Raw genomic sequence first — 18,115 nt, 5'->3', positions numbered from 1 at the left:
TGAGTCCTGCATGCAGGTCACGACAACAGCGTTCCGTCTGCAGCTCTGACACCACCTGCGGGGCCCTCGCCCGGTCCCCTCCCCCGCCGGGCCCCAGTGCCTTTTCTATGTGGCGAGGCTGTGGGCGGGCCCAGCACCAGGACACGACCAGGTGAGGCGGGGCCCGGGGGCAGGGCCGGCAGAGGGGAGAGGCGGTGGGGGGGGGGGGCGGGGGCCTGGGCCCCAGCCGATCTGGCCGGCGCCTGAGTGCCGGGAACCGCAGCCGGGCCAACCCAAGAGCACATCACAAGCACGGCCTGGAGCGCCCGCGCCAACTGGGGAGGCCTCGGAGCGCCAGACTGATTTGATTAAAACCGGCTCACCCACTCCTCGGCCCGACGATCAAACCCGACTGTCCAAACAAGCCAACGGGTCGCGTTTCCCTCCTAGGCCGGATGCCCTGCCCAGTGCAGACGGGCCACCCCATCAGGGGGCAGCGCCAGGCCATGCCGCGCTGCCTGCACCCAGCCCGGGCTGCGCCCCGCGTGAGAGGTGAGAGGGCCCACGCCCACTGTGAGGGCTGCACGGGGCCAAAGGGCACAGGGAGGCCACAGGGTGCAGTGAGCAGGAGACAAGGCTACAGGTGGAACGCAGTCCTGGCCTGGGGAAACCAGGAGGGCTTCCCACAGGAGGTGGAAGCAGGCTGGTTTGAGGAGCGAACTGAGAGTCCAGAATTCCAGCCTCGTATCAGAGAAGGACGAGCGCTGGCCACACAGCTTCCTAGCCTGTGACCTGCCAAGGGATGTGAGCTCCCAACATCGGGGACCTCACCTGTGGAGTGGATACACCACCTGCCTCACAGGTACGTGTGAGGCTCCCAGAGAAGCGACGCACAGGAGGGCGCATGCCCAGTGGCGGGCCAGGATGAGAGGAGAGAGCCCCACGTTGGGTGTGCCGGCCATGGGCAGCCCCAAGCCTGCGTGAGGACGTGGACAGGGCGGTAGCCGCCCACCGTGCACCCGGGGGCAGAGAACCGGACCTCAGCCCTCTGGACGGCACTGGCCCTGCATGGGAGGCGGCCCTAGTGGGCTGGGCACGGTCCGTTGTTCAGACCTGCGATGGCTCCCCTTGGAGTCCAGGCTGGGGGCCCTGCCAAGCCTGCAGGCGGGGTGCCAGGCCAGGCTTTACCAAGAGCCCCCGGTGCCTCACTGCTGCCCTCCTGGAAGAGGCCGAGCCTGGACACCCGTTCCATCCAAACCTGCACCCAGACCGCCGGCCACACCCCACACTGCGAGAGCACACGGGCCCCGCGGGTACTCAAGGAAGGGAGAGTCCGAGACAGGGCTTCACCGGATGGCAGGACCCGGCCTGCTGCGGCCACCGGCGCCCCTGGGGACCGAACAGCTCTGCACCTCGTTGGGTCAGAACCTCCAGGGCTGGGGGTGGGGGGCCATGTGAGAGGACTGCCTCGGTTTCCCTGCCAGCGACCCCAAGGGGGCGTGCAGCCTCAGCTGCCTCCAAGGCCAGCAGGCAAGTCCAGAGGAACTGAGGCTGGAAGAGCCAGGAGGTGCCAGAGGCACACGGGGCCCAGCCAAAGACCCCGGCTCCTCGCTGTCCCAGGGCCATTTTTAATGACATCACATCACTACGCAGATATGACAACGCTCCTCCTTCCTGCTCTGACCACTGGCCAATGGCGCTGCACAGCTGGCGATAGCGTTTTGTGGCCACGTGTGTGGGAGAGGCAGGCTTGTTCTGGGTTCTTGCTGCGGAGGAAAGCCGGCCCCACTCCCCAGAGGGAAGGGCAGGGGGCGGTGTCTGACCAGCGCCACAGACACTCCTGCTGCTCCCAACACTGTGTGCTGCTGGGGACAGGGCACCCATGAACGAGGAGGCCACCCTCCCGTCCCTGCCCCCGGAGACAGCCTCTGAACCCCAAACCTCCCTGCTCAGCATCCAGGTCTGGGCCGCAGGGTCAGGAAGAGGAGCCTCGCACCTTCACACACCAGGCATGCTGGGGGCTCTGGGGCCCCGTGGGGTCCCTGCTCCAGACCCTGTGTTCCCACTGCCAGGTCCTGGGGCTGTCAGGAGCCCAGAGCCACACCCCGGCAGCGTAACCCAAAAGAACCTCACTCCCTCGGTGCTGGCGGCCGGGTGTGGGCAGAGCCACAGGGGAAGCGCCTGTCTGCCCTCCGGCTCCTGGTGACAGTGGGGGCCCCAGGCTGCCTCCACCTCCACGTGGCCTTCCCCTCCTCCCCTGGGCACCCCCGTGTGTCCCTCAGAAGAACACTTGCCATTGAATATGAGGCCCACCGGGTAATCAGGATGATCCCATCTCAAGAACTTTAATTTAATTACGTCTGCAGAGAGCCTTCTTCCCGATAAGCTCACGTACACAGGTTGGGGACATGTCTTCCTAAAGCCACCATGCAGCCCACAACACCCCCACCCCTCAGTCTGCGCTTCAGGGTCCTGCCCTGGCCCTGGGCCCTCACCCAGCTCTGACCCTCAGACCCATGGAGCCTCCCTTTCAAAGACCAGGAAGCGGGGTCTGGGCTAAGAAACCTGCTGAAGACCAGACGGCGCCCAAGCCCCATCCCTCAGGCCAGTCCTCCCTGTACCTCTGGCTTTGTCCCAGCACCTGGCGCCACCAGGCAGAGAAGGAATGACTGAATGAGTGAATGAATGAGTGAATGAGTGAGTGAATGAGTGAGTGAGTGAATGAGTGGATGAGTGAATGAATGAGTGAATGGATGAGTGAGTGAATGAGTGAATGAGTGAGTGAGTGAGTGAATGAGTGAGTGAGTGAATGAGTGGATGAGTGAATGAATGAGTGAATGGATGAGTGAATGAGTGAATGAGTGAATGAGTGAGTGAATGAGTGAGTGAATGAGTGAGTGAGTGAATAAGTGAGTGAATGAGTGAGTGAGTGAATGAGTGAGTGAATGAGTGGATGAGTGAATGAATGAGTGAATGGATGAGTGAATGAGTGAGTGAGTGAATGAGTGAGTGAGTGAGTGAATGAGTGAGTGAATGAATGAGTGAATGAATGAATGAATGAGTGAATGAGCAAGAGAATCAACAAACTAACATACGGCTCCTGACTCCCTGGGCCCAGTGACCACCGCCGCGGGACTCAGGAAGTGATGCCCTCTGGGCCTCAGTTTCCCCATGTGAAAGGAGGGATGCGGGGCCCTCCAGTGTGAAGGTCCAACTGGGGAAGCCGGACAAAGGTCCGGAATGCAGCCCCGCGGCCCTGTGAGTCCCCGAGGGTCACACGACACAGGCCAGGGGCCCACGCCTGTCGTCTGTCCCACTGCCTGGCACAGGCAAGCTCCCGGCCCAGACGCAGCTCCTGCCCAGGGTCATCGTCGGCAGTGCACGTCCTTGTCCTGGCGTGGGGACATCTGTTGGTGAAGACGCACGGATGTGGGCACCCGTGACACACCCCAGCACGGTTCCAAATCCGGGCACCCAGGATGCCCTGAGGAGGCCCCAGGCCCAAGGGACGCCCGTGAGCATCACACTGGAGCAGACGCGCACCGAGTGCTCAGTACTTCCTGCGCCTGCCGCGAGTTCCCTGCGCGGAGCAGCGGCCCCAGGCTCCGCCCCATGGGCCCTGTGCTCCCTCCGCCTGGGTGCTGCACCCTCACAGCCGCCCAGGTGGGCGCTGGTACTGGCAGGGCCACGTTTGCATGTGAGGAAACTGAGGCGCAGAGAAGGGGACAGCTCCTCCTCCTTCTCCTGTCTCTCAGCTTTGGACCTACTGCGTGCCAGGCACTGTGCTGAAGATGCCCGCAGCAACCCCGGGTGGGAGTTCCAGCTGCGACCCCCACTGTGCCGCAGAGGCAGGGACACTGACCCAGCATCCCGCCTGCCCCCACTTCGGCCAGGCTGCTCCTTCACCTCCCCTCACCCCCACTCTGTGCTGGGAACAGAGAGGGCTTGACCTCATCGCTGCCAGGCCACAGAGGCCGTGACCTTACCTACACGGAGACCAACCAACCAGTGCTGCTACAGAGCAGGGTGGAGGTGGGTGGATGGAAGGACAGACAGGAGGGTGCATGGGTGGGTGTGTACATGGATGGACGACAGGTAGGTGAATGGGTGAGTGAATGGATGGATGGGTGGACAGATAGGAGGGTGAGTGGAAGGACAGACGGACGGACGGACGGACGCATGGGTGGATGTATACGCGGACAGATTACAGCTGGAGGAATGGGTGGATGAATGAAAGAACGGACAGATGCTTGTCTGGATGGACAGAAGGACAGGTGGGCAGTGGGTGGGTGCATGGGAGGAAACTAATAAAGATGCACGAGATGAGCCAGACGGGATTCTCTGCAGACACAGTGACGGGACAGGCGAGGGCCCTAACAATGACAATAACGACCTGCGTGCGGAGCAAAGAGAAAAACCCGGCTGCGCTTTGTTTTCCTACAGAGCCCTGGCCAGTGGCCGCCCCGCCTCTCCCGCCCGTCCCCAGCAGGAGTCCACTTCCCGCGTGACATGGCTGTCGTGCACTTTTGGACAAACGTGTCTCTTTCCAACTCTTGTCCCCTTGCTGGCAGCGGCGGAGGGAAGCACATGCCGCGTTCCTGGAAAGCTCCCTTCAGCGGTGGGTGGCGGAGGAGTGGAGGTGCCCATGTCTGCGGTGCAGACAGATTCACTGAGCATCACCTGGCCACCATCTGTCCCGCAGTCCCCGTGCCAGGCCCATGCTAAGCTCGTTGCCGGCCTTGACTCAGCCCCTGTGACAGCTCTTCACAGACAGTGACCGGGCTTGGCTGCAGGGCGGCACTCTAGGTCTGGGTTGGGGTGGGGGTGGGGAGCCCTGGGCCGCAGGGAAAGCCCAGGCTCTCTGGAGCCTCCCAGGGGCCCCATCCTGATGGCCGGTGCGGAGGGGATGCGGCCTCAGTGTCACCAAGGCCAGTCTCTGGTCCCCCGACCCAGGGCCACCCCTCCTCCCAAGTGTGGGTCACTGTCACCACGTTGGCTGCAGGAGAGGGTTCTCGGCCACGGCCGAGAGAGGACGGGAGGCTGCTGCCACGTTAGCCTGCTTCCCAGGAGGTCCCTGCATGGACATAGGACAGGTGTGTCCTTTGTGAGGGGAATGGAGGAGGCGTCCGCCAGCCTCACTGTGGCCACGGCTCTCATGGGGACCCAGAGTGAACCCTCCTTGCTCCCACGCAAGAGCTATGAGACTCACACCTGCAGGCCCAGCGCAGGGCAGGACGGGCAGCAGAGCCACACTCTGCTCCGTGGAATGAGTCCGGCCCACCCGTTCATGATGTGAAGCACCCATCCCACGCAGGGACCGCCCTGACTGCCACCCCAGGGCTGGGGACCTTCAGGCAGAGATCAGCCCCTCCCAGACAGGGCAGCCCAGCACCCTCCCTCCCACCTCCGCCTTCACCACTGGGCAGCACCACCCTTCTAGAACCTTCAACGGCACCCCCAGGGAGGACCGGGGGCCTACGGGCAGCTGCTGCCCCAGCTGGTACCCCCTAAAGTTCTGATTCAGCTGCCGGCACGCTGATGTCCAGGGAGAAACCAGGGCGTGAAAATGAGCGAGCCCTGGGCCTGCCCTCCGGAAGCACACAGCGCAACATGGGGGAAAGGAGACACATGTGTGTGCGTGGATGCAGCAACACACGTGAACACATGTAGGAGCACACATGTGCACACGGGAGCGCATGTACGTATGAGTGCTGCACGCATGCATGCGCGAACACATGCACACACGTGTGCGCCTGCACACACACACTCTGCTGAAGCATGAAGGCCCACGCAGCCCGGGCACGTGCAGGGAGGGGACCAGACAGCAGGGCGGTGGGGACGAGGCGGGCACCGGGCGAGGCTGGAGTGCCGGCGCTAACCCGGGGCCGTCCCCACTGAGCGGGGCACGGGGTTGGGGACAGCCACCAGTGGACCGGGGGCCCCACCCCGACGGCCAGCGCAGGCCATGGAAACCTGGTGTCACAATGAGAGGAACATGTGCCCTTCTATTAGGCTGGCCTGGGGATTCCCATGGCCAGCTCGTCTCCCAGGGCAGGCACGCCGAGGATAGGTGGCCGGGACACTTGATGCCACCAGGTGGGACGACGGGAGCCACCCTGCTGGCAGGCTAAGCAGTCAGTAGCCCGTGAAAATCGCCACTTCCTGTCCCAACCCCTCCCTCGTGCACCGTCCGATGGCCTGGAATGAGCCAGGTGGCACCAGACAGAAGAGGGACAGCGACAGTCTGAATGGGAAACAGTGGAGAGGGCGGGGACATGTGCCGGAGGGGAAGGGTTGGGGTTAGGGAAGCTGGGCTGCAGCTCCGCGGGAGTAGGGGGACCGGGGGCAGGAAGACCGGCAGCGGCAGCACCACCCCCTTCCAGGGGCTTTAGACAAACCCGAGGGCAGGACACACACCTGGGAGAGACACAGGGCAGCTCCCGAATTCTCCCCCAGCTCTGAGGCCCCACCAGGGTCTCATCACCAGCTGTAACCCCAGGGAGATAGAGGCTCTCAGAGCCTCCAGAGGGGCAGGAACAGCCGGGGCCTGGGGAGGGAAGGGCCGGGGGCCGCCCAGGGAGCGCAGAGGCTGCAGCGGGACCCCCAGGAACACCACGGGGCTCCCGGCCCCAGGGCCCCCGGGTGGGGGGAGTGCTGAAAGCATCTGGAGACGGGCTCGCAGCCCAGCATCAGGTGGAGGAGCAGACAGACAGAACGACCGGCTGTTAGACAAACCTCACTCCTGCCCGCGTGTGCGCAGCCGTGTCTACAGACAAAGAGCATGTTGGGAGCGGGCTGGGCACGAACCCACAGCACCCAGCACAGGCCCAGGTCAAGGACCAGGTGGGCGTTTCCGGGGAACACACACACAAGACCATGTTCTGTCTCTGTGTCCAGAAACGGCCCCGATTCCGCCCCCACGACACCTGCTGGGAGGACAGCCCAGGCCGCCGGGGCCGCAAAGGGGCCGCGACGTTCAAACAGGCTCTCCTGGGGCTCGACATTTTTTAAAAAACCCTTAACCCCGTGGAATTCCTCAGGCCTCTGAGACCCCAACAGTAAAATGAGCCCCTGATATCAGCATCTGTCCCTGTGGCTCTGAACCTGAACAAGCAGCCCCACCAAGCGGCGGCTGTGCTGGCCCCAGTCCACCTGCGACCATGGTCCTGGGGCCCCCGGCCCATAGGTGGGCAGTGTCCCCCACAGACAACAACAGGGTGAACCCCCCTGCCTCCCGCCAGGGCCCGGCCACCCTCAAACCCCGGTGGGGCTGTTTCCACCCTCCCGGCCTCCGTTTAGCCCGTGACCTCCCGAAACATCCAGAAAGCGCAGCTCCTGTGCTGGTCACCCCAGTCTGGAACCCGGTCCCCACTCAGAGGTCTCTGACCCTGACCCGTGGGCCAGAATCAGCAGCGGCCAGTGGTCAGGTGGGGCTGCCCTCCCGGGTCAGAGGTGAGAGGGAGACCATGAGGTCACAGGGCTCTAAGCACAATGAAACCACGTGCAGACATTCCTGCCGGGAGACCCCAAGTGGGCAGGTGCCCCCCCTGCTCTGCCCGTCCTCACAAACAAGCGCAGCAACTTCTCTCCCCCACGCAGCCAGTGACCCGTGACAAGATTTTACAGCCGCAGGGACATGCTTGTGAGCTTTTCCTGGGGGAGCAGCAGCCTGTCCCCTCCTCCCGGCCCTGCCAGCCGCCACCAACACGCTGGGAATTCGCGATATGGACACGGGCAGGGGATGGCGCCGGGAACGCTCACACCCTTGACCAGGCCCGTGTGGGGGGTGTGGGGGGACAAGAGCGATGGAGGGGCATGCGCTCCAGGGGGCTTACCTGATCCCTTTGTTCTGGGCCACATTGTGCAGGGACAGTCTCGACACTGCAGAGATGACCTGCGGGAAGACAGAAGAACACTGCGTTTCACGAGAAAACACAAAGCCGCTCGAGGGCGGCAATGAAGAGTCCTGTCGGAACAGAGAGCCGCGCACGGAGTCCATTTCGTCTTGGGAAGACAACGCAGCTGTGTTTCCTCGGACAGGACCCCGGCGGCTCGGGAGCGCTGAGGGGTGTCACGGCCGGCCACTGGCTGTGCTGTCTCTCTCGGCTGTAGGAGCCACACGTGTTCACAGGGAGCAGACATTAGAGCGATGGTGCTGTGCACCCTCCGGTTACCTGACGGCAGCTGGACATGTGAGCACGGGAGGGGGGAGGGGGGGCTGGCCACCCAGGGCCCACGAGCTGCCCTCCCACATGCCGGCCGCACCCCCATGAGCCCCTCGGCCCCGTCAGCACCCACGCGCCCGCCTGGAGTGAGCGCAAAGGCGGGGCTCCGTACACGGGGCAGCGGCCGCGGGGCGTGAACGGCGGGCGGGCAGGGGCGGGTGTCCGACGTGTCCGTGTGCCCGTGGCCCCTGCCAGAGTGGCCTCTGCAGCGGGTGTGACCACGGCAGCCCCAGCCCCGATCTCACAGCCACTCTGCTCGGCCCCGGGGTCCTGTCCAGGCTGCGCAGCCCCCTCAGCCGGGAGGAACATGCCCGGCTCTGCCCGGGCCGCGGGCTTCCCGGCCAGTGTCTGTGCAAGACCACAGGACACCCGCTCCAGGGACCCGGGGACCCGGGCTGCTAGCGGACCCGAGACAGCCGCGGGTGAGCCGAGGAGTGGGGGTGGCCCCTTGAGAGGGCTGGAGCAGGGAACACCTCCCCGGAGACATCGCTCTGGGGAGACAATCAAACCTTCTCCCCACGGGCCTGCCTGCTCTCTGGAAACGGAAATGTCAAAGGCTGACATTTCCCCAGCTTTTACCTCCGCCTCCGCCTTCGTCCCAGTTAATAAATGAAATGGAGACACACACACCTGCCCCTGCTCCCTGTCCCCGCCCCCACGCACGCCCGGCTCCAGCCTCTGCGCGCAGCGGCAGCAGCTCCACCTGGGCCCACAGAGCTTCACGCCGGGCCAGCCAAGGAGCGAGCACACGGCGGAGTGGGGCGGGCAGGGACACAGGCCTCTCCCGAGTGGACCAGCCCCACCAGGAGGGGCGGCGGGCATGGCCGGCCCCCCAGGGCCGACGTGACGTGAGGGCCGGACCTGTGGCCACAGGGTGCAGGCCGCCTGGAACTCTGGAGTCCAGCCCTGAGGCCACGGCCTTACTGTGCCCATGTGTCTGCTCTCAGGGTTGGGGGCCAGGCTCCAGGGGCCCGGGGGCTGTGCAGAGCTGAGTACTGGCTGCAGACATGGGTGGGGGTGCCCGTGACAACGGCCCAGCCCCCTCTCAGAGGGTCCAGCACGCCCCTGAATGGCTAGGATGCGGCCCATCAGCGTTGTCAGCTGGAGGGCGCCCTGCGAGGTGGCTCCCCGCCGTGAGCTGCAGGGCGACGGTGACCCGATCCAGGTCCAGGGGGCACCCCTCAATGTGTGCCCTCAGGGAGGTGTCATTAAAGACCACGCTGAGTTTCCACGCTTGGGCGCATGGAGCAATTTCGTGCCAGATGCACTCACTGCAGCAATCGACAAATACACAAAGGTCTGGCAGCGGCCTGCCTGAGAAATTACGGAGAAACCCAGTGACAGCGGCCCGCCCATGGTGGGGCTCTGAGCTGCGTGCACGCTGACGGCGTGGGAGGGGATTTACCGATGCGGCCCTCTCACGAACGCCCCCACGGAAAACTCAGGCTGTAAAACACGTACGAGAGACACAGACTCTAATTCTTAACAACACCAGCTCCTGAAAGCGAGCGGCAGACGGCAGGCGAAGCTGCGCTGTGGGCCATGGGATGGCCCCTTTCCCTGCTCACGTTTTCCTCTAGTGACAGACGCGTAGGACAGGTGGGCGTTCTATAAAAAAAAAAAAGTCTGCCCTGGCTGGCGTGGCTCAGCGGACTGAGTGCCAGCCTGCAAACCAAAGGGTCGCCGGTTCGATTCCCAGTCAGGGCACAGGCCTGGGTGGCGGGCCGGGTCCCCGGTTGCGGGCGCACGAGAAGCAACCACACATGGATGTTTCTCTCCATTTTCCTCTCTAAAAATAAATAAAATATTTAAAGTAAATAAAGGAAGAAATGTCTGCTGGTGTCCACGTGGTGTCCAGCTCTCTGCCTGAGTCCTCCTGTCATTAAAGTGTGTTACTCAAAGTGAAGGGACCTGACTCTGGGCGAGAAGGTGGAGTTGCAGGGCCGAGCAGTCCCACCGCGCCATGGCCATCGGGCTCCTCGCCCATGCCACCGGCCCGCCCCAGCTCGGAGGGCACAGCGGCAGCCCCAGGACGCTGACGGGACCCGCCTGCTCACGCGGCTGAGGAGGGCTCAGCAGCTGCAGGAACGTCCCAGCATGCTAAGCTCTGCCGGGGAGCGTGGCCGTCACTTGGCGCATGGGGACGAGGGTGGGTGCTTAGGTAGATGGATACACAGAAAGATGGATGCATGGATGGATGGATGGGGGGACGGACAGATGGGCAGATGGGAGGTAGGTAGATGGACAGATGCATGGATGAATGAAGGAGTGGGTGGACAGATGGATGGGTGGCTGGACAGATGGACAGGAAGATGGATGGGTAGATGGACAGACGGACGGGTGGACGGACAGATAAGCAGATGGGTAGGTGGACAAACAGGATCAGCAGCCAAGGTTCCAACGAGAACCTGCCTCCCAATCCCCACTTCTTAATGGTCAGCATGTGAGCACCCGTTTATTGAGCACTTACTACGTGCAACGCACTGCGGCTAGCACAACACAGGCGTTATTCCTGCACGAGCTGTGGCCTCCCTAGCCCTCCATGTGTTAGATGTAGACCCCGGGGACCAGAGAGAGTAGGGACCTTGCCCCAGGTCCCCCAGCAATGAGAGGCCAAGGGAACCCCGGCCTCTGTGACCCCAGCCAAGGCTTCTAGTCATGGTGTCCCACCCCCGGCAGGAGCCTGCCGCCGGAAGCCGAACCCCACGCCCCTTGTCCCAGGCCCAGTGAGGCCACAGTTTCCAGGCCCTCCTGCACCTGCTGACATCCACCCCATGAGTGGGAGTGAACACCAAGTGGGCCACTCCCAGGCCTGGCCCCCGACACCTCGCAGCCTCGGGGGCCACCGCAGAAAGCCTCATGTCAAAGGGGGGAAGGGCCGCGTGGAGCAGGGGACACACCCACACACGCACATGCACACGCTGTCACAGCTCAGATCCCTCCTAGCCGTCCTCCTGGGACCACACAGCACTGGCTCCTGTCCTGGGACCCAGAAGGGGTGCAAACCTAAGCGTGGCCAGAAACCACCCCGAAAAACAAAGGTAGACATGGGCCGGCCTCTGAAAGGGTTCCGGGGACGAGGCGAACACCAGCAGGCAGAGCGCCCGTCAAGCTCCCGGGCTCACGAAGGCCACGCGGCCAGGACGGCCCCCTCGGCCCCCGTCTCCCGCCGCCCCTAGGGATCACCAGCCAGAAGCCGCATGGGGGTGCCCAAGCCCACAGGCCTTCCTAATCAGCCCCTGCCACGTGTCTGGAAACACACACTCAGCCCCACGGAGCCAGACGGCCAGATTACAGAACTCATTTGAATATGTTGCCCCGGAAACCCACCTATCTGCCTGGCAGATCTGCAGGCAGCACCGCTGCGTGTTTAGAAGCAAATCATCATAACTGCTTCCCCCGGGTCCTCCTGCGCTACCCGTCCGCGCTTTCTTTCTCACATCGAGAGCGAAGTCAGAAAACACGCGGTGCTGTTGCCTTCAGAATGACAAGCGGCCCGCAAGGGGTGACTAACTATGGCCCGTGTGCCCTCGCAGCTCCGCAGCCAGGCGTCGCCACCAGAGGAGGCAGGACAAACCGAAGTCAGCGGGACCCACGCCCGCGGCTCAGCCTTGGCACGCTGCCCGGCCAGAGGCGGAAGGACAGGCGTGAGCTGGACCCGGCCCCCAGGGCCACTGGCTGGAGACTGTGACAGGCAGCCAGGTGGGAACAAAGTGCAGGGAGGAGGACCCAGTCACCCTTTCAAAGAGGGATGGAGCTTGAAAGCCGTTTAGGAGGGAGGGGCAGGGAGGCTCAGAAAGGCTGGGCCCGCTCTTTCTGGCACCTGGACCAAACATGCGTGTGGTCTGAACCGAATCCCCGAATCTAACTGTGTGGCCTCAATCTCGGTGGCTCCGAATCAGGACCCTCCAAGGCCAGGGGAGAGACCACCCTAAGTCTCGGGACCCGCAGCCTGAATCTTTGTGCCTCGCCCTGACGATGAATCAATCAATCAGCCAATCAATCCATCAATGGATGTATCCTGGGCAGAGAGATCCCTCCGCCCGAGTCCCTCCTGATAAAGCCGGGAGGGACAGTGGACACTTCACAGCGGCCTCACACCCCTGTCTGTGCTGCATCTCTGTGGGTGGAGCCCAGGCATCCAACCGCCCCAGCTGCCTCTGCAAGCGGGTCCATCCTCTGCATGAACACCCCCTTCAGGGGCAGCGCTGGCCTGTTTTGCAATTCAGAAAACTAAAGCTCAGGCCCTGCCTGGTGCAGCTCAGTGGATTAAGCACCGGCTGCAAAGCAAAGGGTCGCAGGTTTGATTCCCGGTCAGGGCACAGGCCTGGGTGGCGGGCCAGGTCCCCAGTTCGGGGCGCGTGAGAGGCAACCACACATGGATGTTTCTCCCCCTCTCTTTCTCCCTCCCTCTAAAAATAAATAAATAAAATCCTTAAAAAAAAAAAAAAAAAGAAAACTGAAGCCCAGGGAGGTAAGCTGACGTGACAAAGGGCTCCTGAGTAGGGGAGGGGACCCTGCTTGAGCCAAGCTCCTACCCATGTAGGAGGCCCCACGAGAGCAAGGTCCCTGAGCGTCTGTCCCAGCCGCCTCCCGGGGCCAGCAGACAGCCCTGGCCCCCTCCCCACCCGCAGCAGGCGACTCAGGGACGGACGACACTGGGCCCTGGCTCTGCCCCCTGCTCCACCCCCCAGGCCTCACTTTCCGACAGGGGACGGAAGGCTAGCACGCGGCCGGTAGCTCCCCCGCAGTGGTAATCAAGTCTGGAACTCCCAGGGCACCGCGTGCAGGGCAGACCAGAAGGGCCTGCCGAGCCCCTCGAGGGGGGCGCTGAGTGGAAGCCCCCGGGATGTCCCTCCGAGCGCAGACTGGCTCCCGCCCCTGCGCTGTGACCACAGCGGCGTGGATGCTCTTCAGCCACGGGACCGGCAGCCGACCGGCCCAGAACCTGAACGTCTGCCGTCCCCGGCCAGGCCGGTGGCAGGAAGCAGCCAGGCGGCCTTCAGTCCCAGACGGAGCGGTTGGCGGCCCCCGTCTGATCCACAGCCTCCGACGGGCAGCAGAGAAAGCTGAAAACCAGCTGGGAGCCGGGGGGTTTGCAGATGCCGCCCAGTAACCTCCAGGCAAAAGGGGGCCGGGGACCCGTGGCGCTGGAGGCTCTTGGTCCCAGGAGCCGCTCCCCTGACGACGGCAGCTCCCGTCCCGCGGGCACCCGCTGGCCAGGCTGTCCCGGCTTTGTCACTCCTCATTCCCCCCAAACCCCCAGGAACCCATGTGCCACCCTCCCCTTCTTCGGGAGGAGCCCCTGAAGCCCGAGGCTGCGTCTGACTAGTGACAAGCCCGGGCGAACCCGGCCGGCCCTGCCCAGAAGGGCCAGCTCATCCACTCTGGACCCGAGGCTGGTGGGGGCGGGTGGTTGGCAGGACCCCGAACCTCGCCCTCAGGCGTCAGGAGTGGGGCTGCTGAGGGGCCCTTCAAGGCCAGGAAGCCCACCGGGCCACGGGGTGGTTTGGGGAGCGGGCTGGGCGGCCCTGGGCCACTCACTCAGTGCTGAGTGCAGGCTCACCGCCGCGCTCCCGCCCTCCTCCCCGGCAGTAACCGGCCAGCCCAGGCCGCCCCTCCCACGGCAGGTCAAAGGCAGCCCCGGGGGGTGCTACAGCTGCCCCCCCCCCCCCCCCGAGTGAGCCGAAGCCTGTAAGCAGACACAGGTCTGCGGCCCAGTGGCCTGAGCGATCCCCCAGAAGGTACGGGAGTCCCCAAAGCAGCCCCGGGCCGCCCGGGCCGGATGCTGACTCAGCATCACCGACAGCGGGGGTGGGGCAGAGCGGCTCACCTGGAAACCTCGCCCACCCTGGGAGGCCCGGACACGGGTCCCTTCCCTCTTCCTTGCCGTGGAAACCGGCCCGAGAGCCGGCGCCTCTGCCTGGCACAGATTCCTGTCCCACCACAATCCCGTGGGGCTGGGACCCTCATCCCCACTTTGCAAGTGGGGCCACGGAGGCCCACAGGTGACCTCACTTGCCAGGGACACAACTCCGACCCCAGCCCTTCCCGAGGCATCTCTGCGTTTCCCCTGAGGACACGCCTCTCCCCGGAGACCTGAAATGGCTGCCAGGGCCTGCAATCAGTGCTGGATGGTGGCAGTCACCAGAAAGCGGCCACGCCACGGCCCCCAGAGGCTGGGGACTCACAGCCACTTATGGGCCAAATCGGCCGTCCCACTGAACCCTGAGCAGCGCTCCGGGCCCTGGACCCGCCAGACCTTGAGTGAGCCGACGCTCAAGGGAGCCTGACTGACCCTGAGCCTGAGCCCTGACCCCAAGACTGAACTTTGACCCTGAACCTGAGCCCTCACCCCAAGCCTGAACTCTGACCTGAAGCCTGAACTCTGACCGCGAGCCTGAGCCCTCACCCCAAGCCTGAACCCTGACCCCGAGCCTGAACTCTGACCCCGAGCCTGGCACTGGACTCAGAAGTTACCCAGCTGCCTCGCTGATCTTCACTAACCCTAGAGAGCCAGTGCCACTTGTCAGACAAAGACGCCGAGGGTCAGAGTGGCCCCCTGCACACGGCAGAGGGCTGACAGCCCGGAGGCTCCAGGGAGCACCAAGTGCCCTGGAAGGGGACGCGGCCAGAGAACAGCCTCAGCCCCCCATCGAGGCCTCTTCCCAGACCCCCTCCCCCAGCATTTCGGGCCCGTCCGCTCTGGCTCCAGGCCTCTGCCATCCATCAAACCCCCATGCCACCGGGGGAGAGGGGACCGCAGCCATCACCCGGAGAGGGTGGATGGGCTTCGGAGATGCTCACGGCCCTTGCTAATGGCCATTTGACGGCAGGGGAACAAAAACCGGGTCTCTTTGCTCACGGCAATAATTTTCGGTGCGCGCACGCGTCTCTGTAGTGACGACACAGGACCTCGGTTATTAAGGGCAAGGACAGCCCAGGCACTGGGGTGCATCTCCCCCCTCAGGGAGCTGGGCTCAGGCTGGAGAGCCCCCCACGCGGCATTTTCTCCACGTGCTGCCTGATGGCACGGGAGGGGGGGCGAGCCCACCTGGCCACACGCATGCAGCAGGCGGGGCGCCGGCTCAGTGCACGCCCCCCCTGCAGTGCCCGGGTTGGGGGTGACCCAGGCCGGCTCGGGGACAGACCTGTGCGTGCATGCACACACGGGCACACACACAAGCGTGTGTACACATACTCAGGGCTGTGTGTGCACAAACACATGCGTGTGCACACGCAAATACACAGGCACAGCATGCACATGCATGCACAACACAGGCGCACACCCACGTCGCCGCTCCCCGAAGCCTGGCAGGAGATGGGCACGGGCCAAGCCAGCCGGTGGGGAGGAGGGAGAAGAGGGGGTCCTCTCCCAGGCGCCTCTCTGCTCCTAAGCGGGCTGTCACCTGCTCCGTGGAGGCGGCTGAGAGGCGGCACGGACCCGGGCTTGGTCCGAACAGATAAGGCGAATAAAGGAACAAGATGAATTGCCGCCGAGCCCAGGACTGGGGCTGCCTGCCAACCGACTGATTCGCTCCGGAGGTTCCTCTCCGCGGGGAGAAGGCCCGATTCGCAGAGGCAGGGTGGTGGCGCTGACAAAGGCGGGCGTGGCGAGGCGCTGCGCGCCGGGACCCGCCAGAACACACGCCTGTTCGCTGCTCCGGCCGGCAGCTGAGCCGGTGGAGGCGCCCTGCTGCGAACGGTGGCCTTTCACAGGGAGGCTGGCGCTCTGAGGAGGGGCCGTGGGTGAGGGGAGCCTCCGTGGCCCGAAGGAGAAGGAGCGGGAGAGGGAGGTGACGCGGGGCCCCCTCCAGACACTGGCCCTGCCGCCGCCTGCTCTCGGCCTCCGACCTTCCAGAGTGTGAGGACCAACTGTTCGCCGATGAGCCACCCGCCTACGGTACTTTAACGGACTAGGACAGGGTCCCCCAGCCCTTCCTGTCTCCAGAGGCGTCTCTCTGGGGTCTCCTGGGTCCTGTTCTGGGCAGGGAGGCAGAATGAACTCAGCGCTTTATCAAAGGCCTGACCTGGGCGGATGTGTCCCCTCGCTGCGCCTCGGTTTCCTCATCCGTTATGGGTGAGGGGGGTCACTCCTGCCTCTGGGGGGTCTAGGGAGGTAGTGACACCCCGTGGGGGCCAGGCACAGCAGCAGTCTGAGCTGGTGTGATTGGAACAGATGTGTCCCTCTGTGTGGTGTTTGTAACGTCGGTACATGCCTGTGCTGCTGAGCTGCTGGTGGCGTTTTGGAGGTTCTATGTCATCGGTTTGCTGGAAAGGGTGGCCCTGTGCTTTATGAACATAAAAAAGCCTGGCTAGCAAATGATAATAATAATGATGATGATGATGATGATGATGAGTTTTCTGCTTCTTTCATGGTAGGTTCCCAGCTCTCGGGCAGGTCATAAAAAATACTCAGCTTGACATTCCACCATGAGAGAGTCATGCCTTCAACTTAGGCATTTTCCTGTTGACGTAGGGGACCCATCAGGCATCATCACTCACTCCTCAGTGACAAGGGGTCTGTCCAATTCTCTCTTGAAAATGGGATTCTGATCAGGAACAGAGAAGGAACGTGGGCCCCGAGGGCAGAGAGGCGCTGAGTCCAGACAACTGACTGAGCGCTCGGCCCGGCCCATCACCGGCGCCTGGCAGGGCGGGAGCTGGCGTGGGGGCTGCAGGCACAGGCCCAGGGAGAGTGGCAGCCCCCTCGTCCTCCCGCCGCGAGTTCTTCGTGAGCCCTGACTCTGCAGCAGCCCCAGGCGATCCTCGCCCGTGACGGACGGCCGCTGAGGTCCCAGAGGTGGAGTGACCAGCCAGGCGCATAGCTAATTGCTGTTGGGGAGCCTGCAGTCTGCACCCCGACCTCCGCCTCTCCAGCCGAACCTGCCTGCCCCCGTGTCGGCACGCAGGAGGCACTTACTGCTTTTAGCGCAACTGCTGTGCAGGGTGGGGCTGTGGCTGAGAGATGGGGCTCACCCCGCCTGCCACGGGGCTTCCTCCTGCTGGGGCCGGCCCTTCCCCTCCCTCTTCTCTCCCCTCCCCTCACAGTGTTCTCACAGGGCGAGGGGGCTCTCTGGGTCTCTTACACAGTTACGGATCCCTGTCATGAAGCTCCAGCCTTGTGAGCGAATCATGGCCACACCTCGGCCCTAAGACCGTCACATGGGTGTCAGGGGTCAGCATATGAATTTGGGGGACACCGTCAGTCTACAGCCGCCCGCAGCCCGCTGGCAGAGACCGCGCCCATGGGAGAGAGCTGGCGTAGCTCCGTGAGCACGCTGGACCCCACCCCACTGCCAGCCCTCGCCCCCCTCGGCCATGGAGACCCCCATCCCGGGCCCAGCGCCATGCCCACAAGCGCGCCCAGACTCCCCGCCCCAACCCCCTTTCGAAGGGCATCCGCAATTTCTCGTTTCCCTGCTTCACCGACTCCATCTGCAAAGCGATTGAGATCTAATACCATTAAAGATGATTTAATTTGCTTTCCCTAATGACGTGCCCAGTGTATTGGGACATCTCTCCTTGTCCACCTGGAAGACACCGCGGGCGATTTTCTCCCGTTAAATTACTGGGGGGACCGTAAGCCACGGAACGGAGGCGCCGGTGCCTCCAGCTCAGCTAGAAACTCTTCAAACCGAGGGGAGCAGGGTCCCGGCCCGGGGGGACAGGCAGAGCGGGCAGAAAGCGTCTCACTGAAGCGGCCTGTCGCTGCGTTTTCAAGAGCTTCTACGCGGTGACCTAACGCACGCCCAAGGCCTCCCCCCGCCCCCTGCCCCGTCCCCTTGAAACCTAGGAAGCACCTGGGAGCCCAGGCCAGAGACTCCGCCTCCGGGGGCGCCCTCCTGGGGCACCTGCTGGCAGGACAATGCCGTGTGCTTCACGGCTCTGCGAGCCTGGCACCATTTTAA

General features: G+C 63.9%; 1 protein-coding gene across 2 annotated transcripts in view; it reads right to left on the bottom strand.

The window, feature by feature from the left end:
• VAV2 (vav guanine nucleotide exchange factor 2) overlaps positions 1 to 18,115 on the bottom strand; it is a 93,027-nt gene that overhangs the window by 38,276 nt on the left and 36,636 nt on the right. For both annotated transcript variants that reach the window (XM_090274992.1, XM_090274993.1), the window contains exon 3: positions 7,815 to 7,873. In XM_090274992.1, the coding sequence (XP_090131118.1) occupies positions 7,815 to 7,873 (59 nt within the window). The remainder of the gene's footprint in view (positions 1 to 7,814; positions 7,874 to 18,115) is intronic.

Source organism: Furipterus horrens, unplaced genomic scaffold, assembly GCF_987537825.1.
Source record: "Furipterus horrens unplaced genomic scaffold, mFurHor1.1.pri manual_scaffold_4, whole genome shotgun sequence".
NCBI lineage: Eukaryota > Metazoa > Chordata > Mammalia > Chiroptera > Furipteridae > Furipterus > Furipterus horrens.
This window is presented reverse-complemented; position numbering and strand designations above follow the sequence as displayed.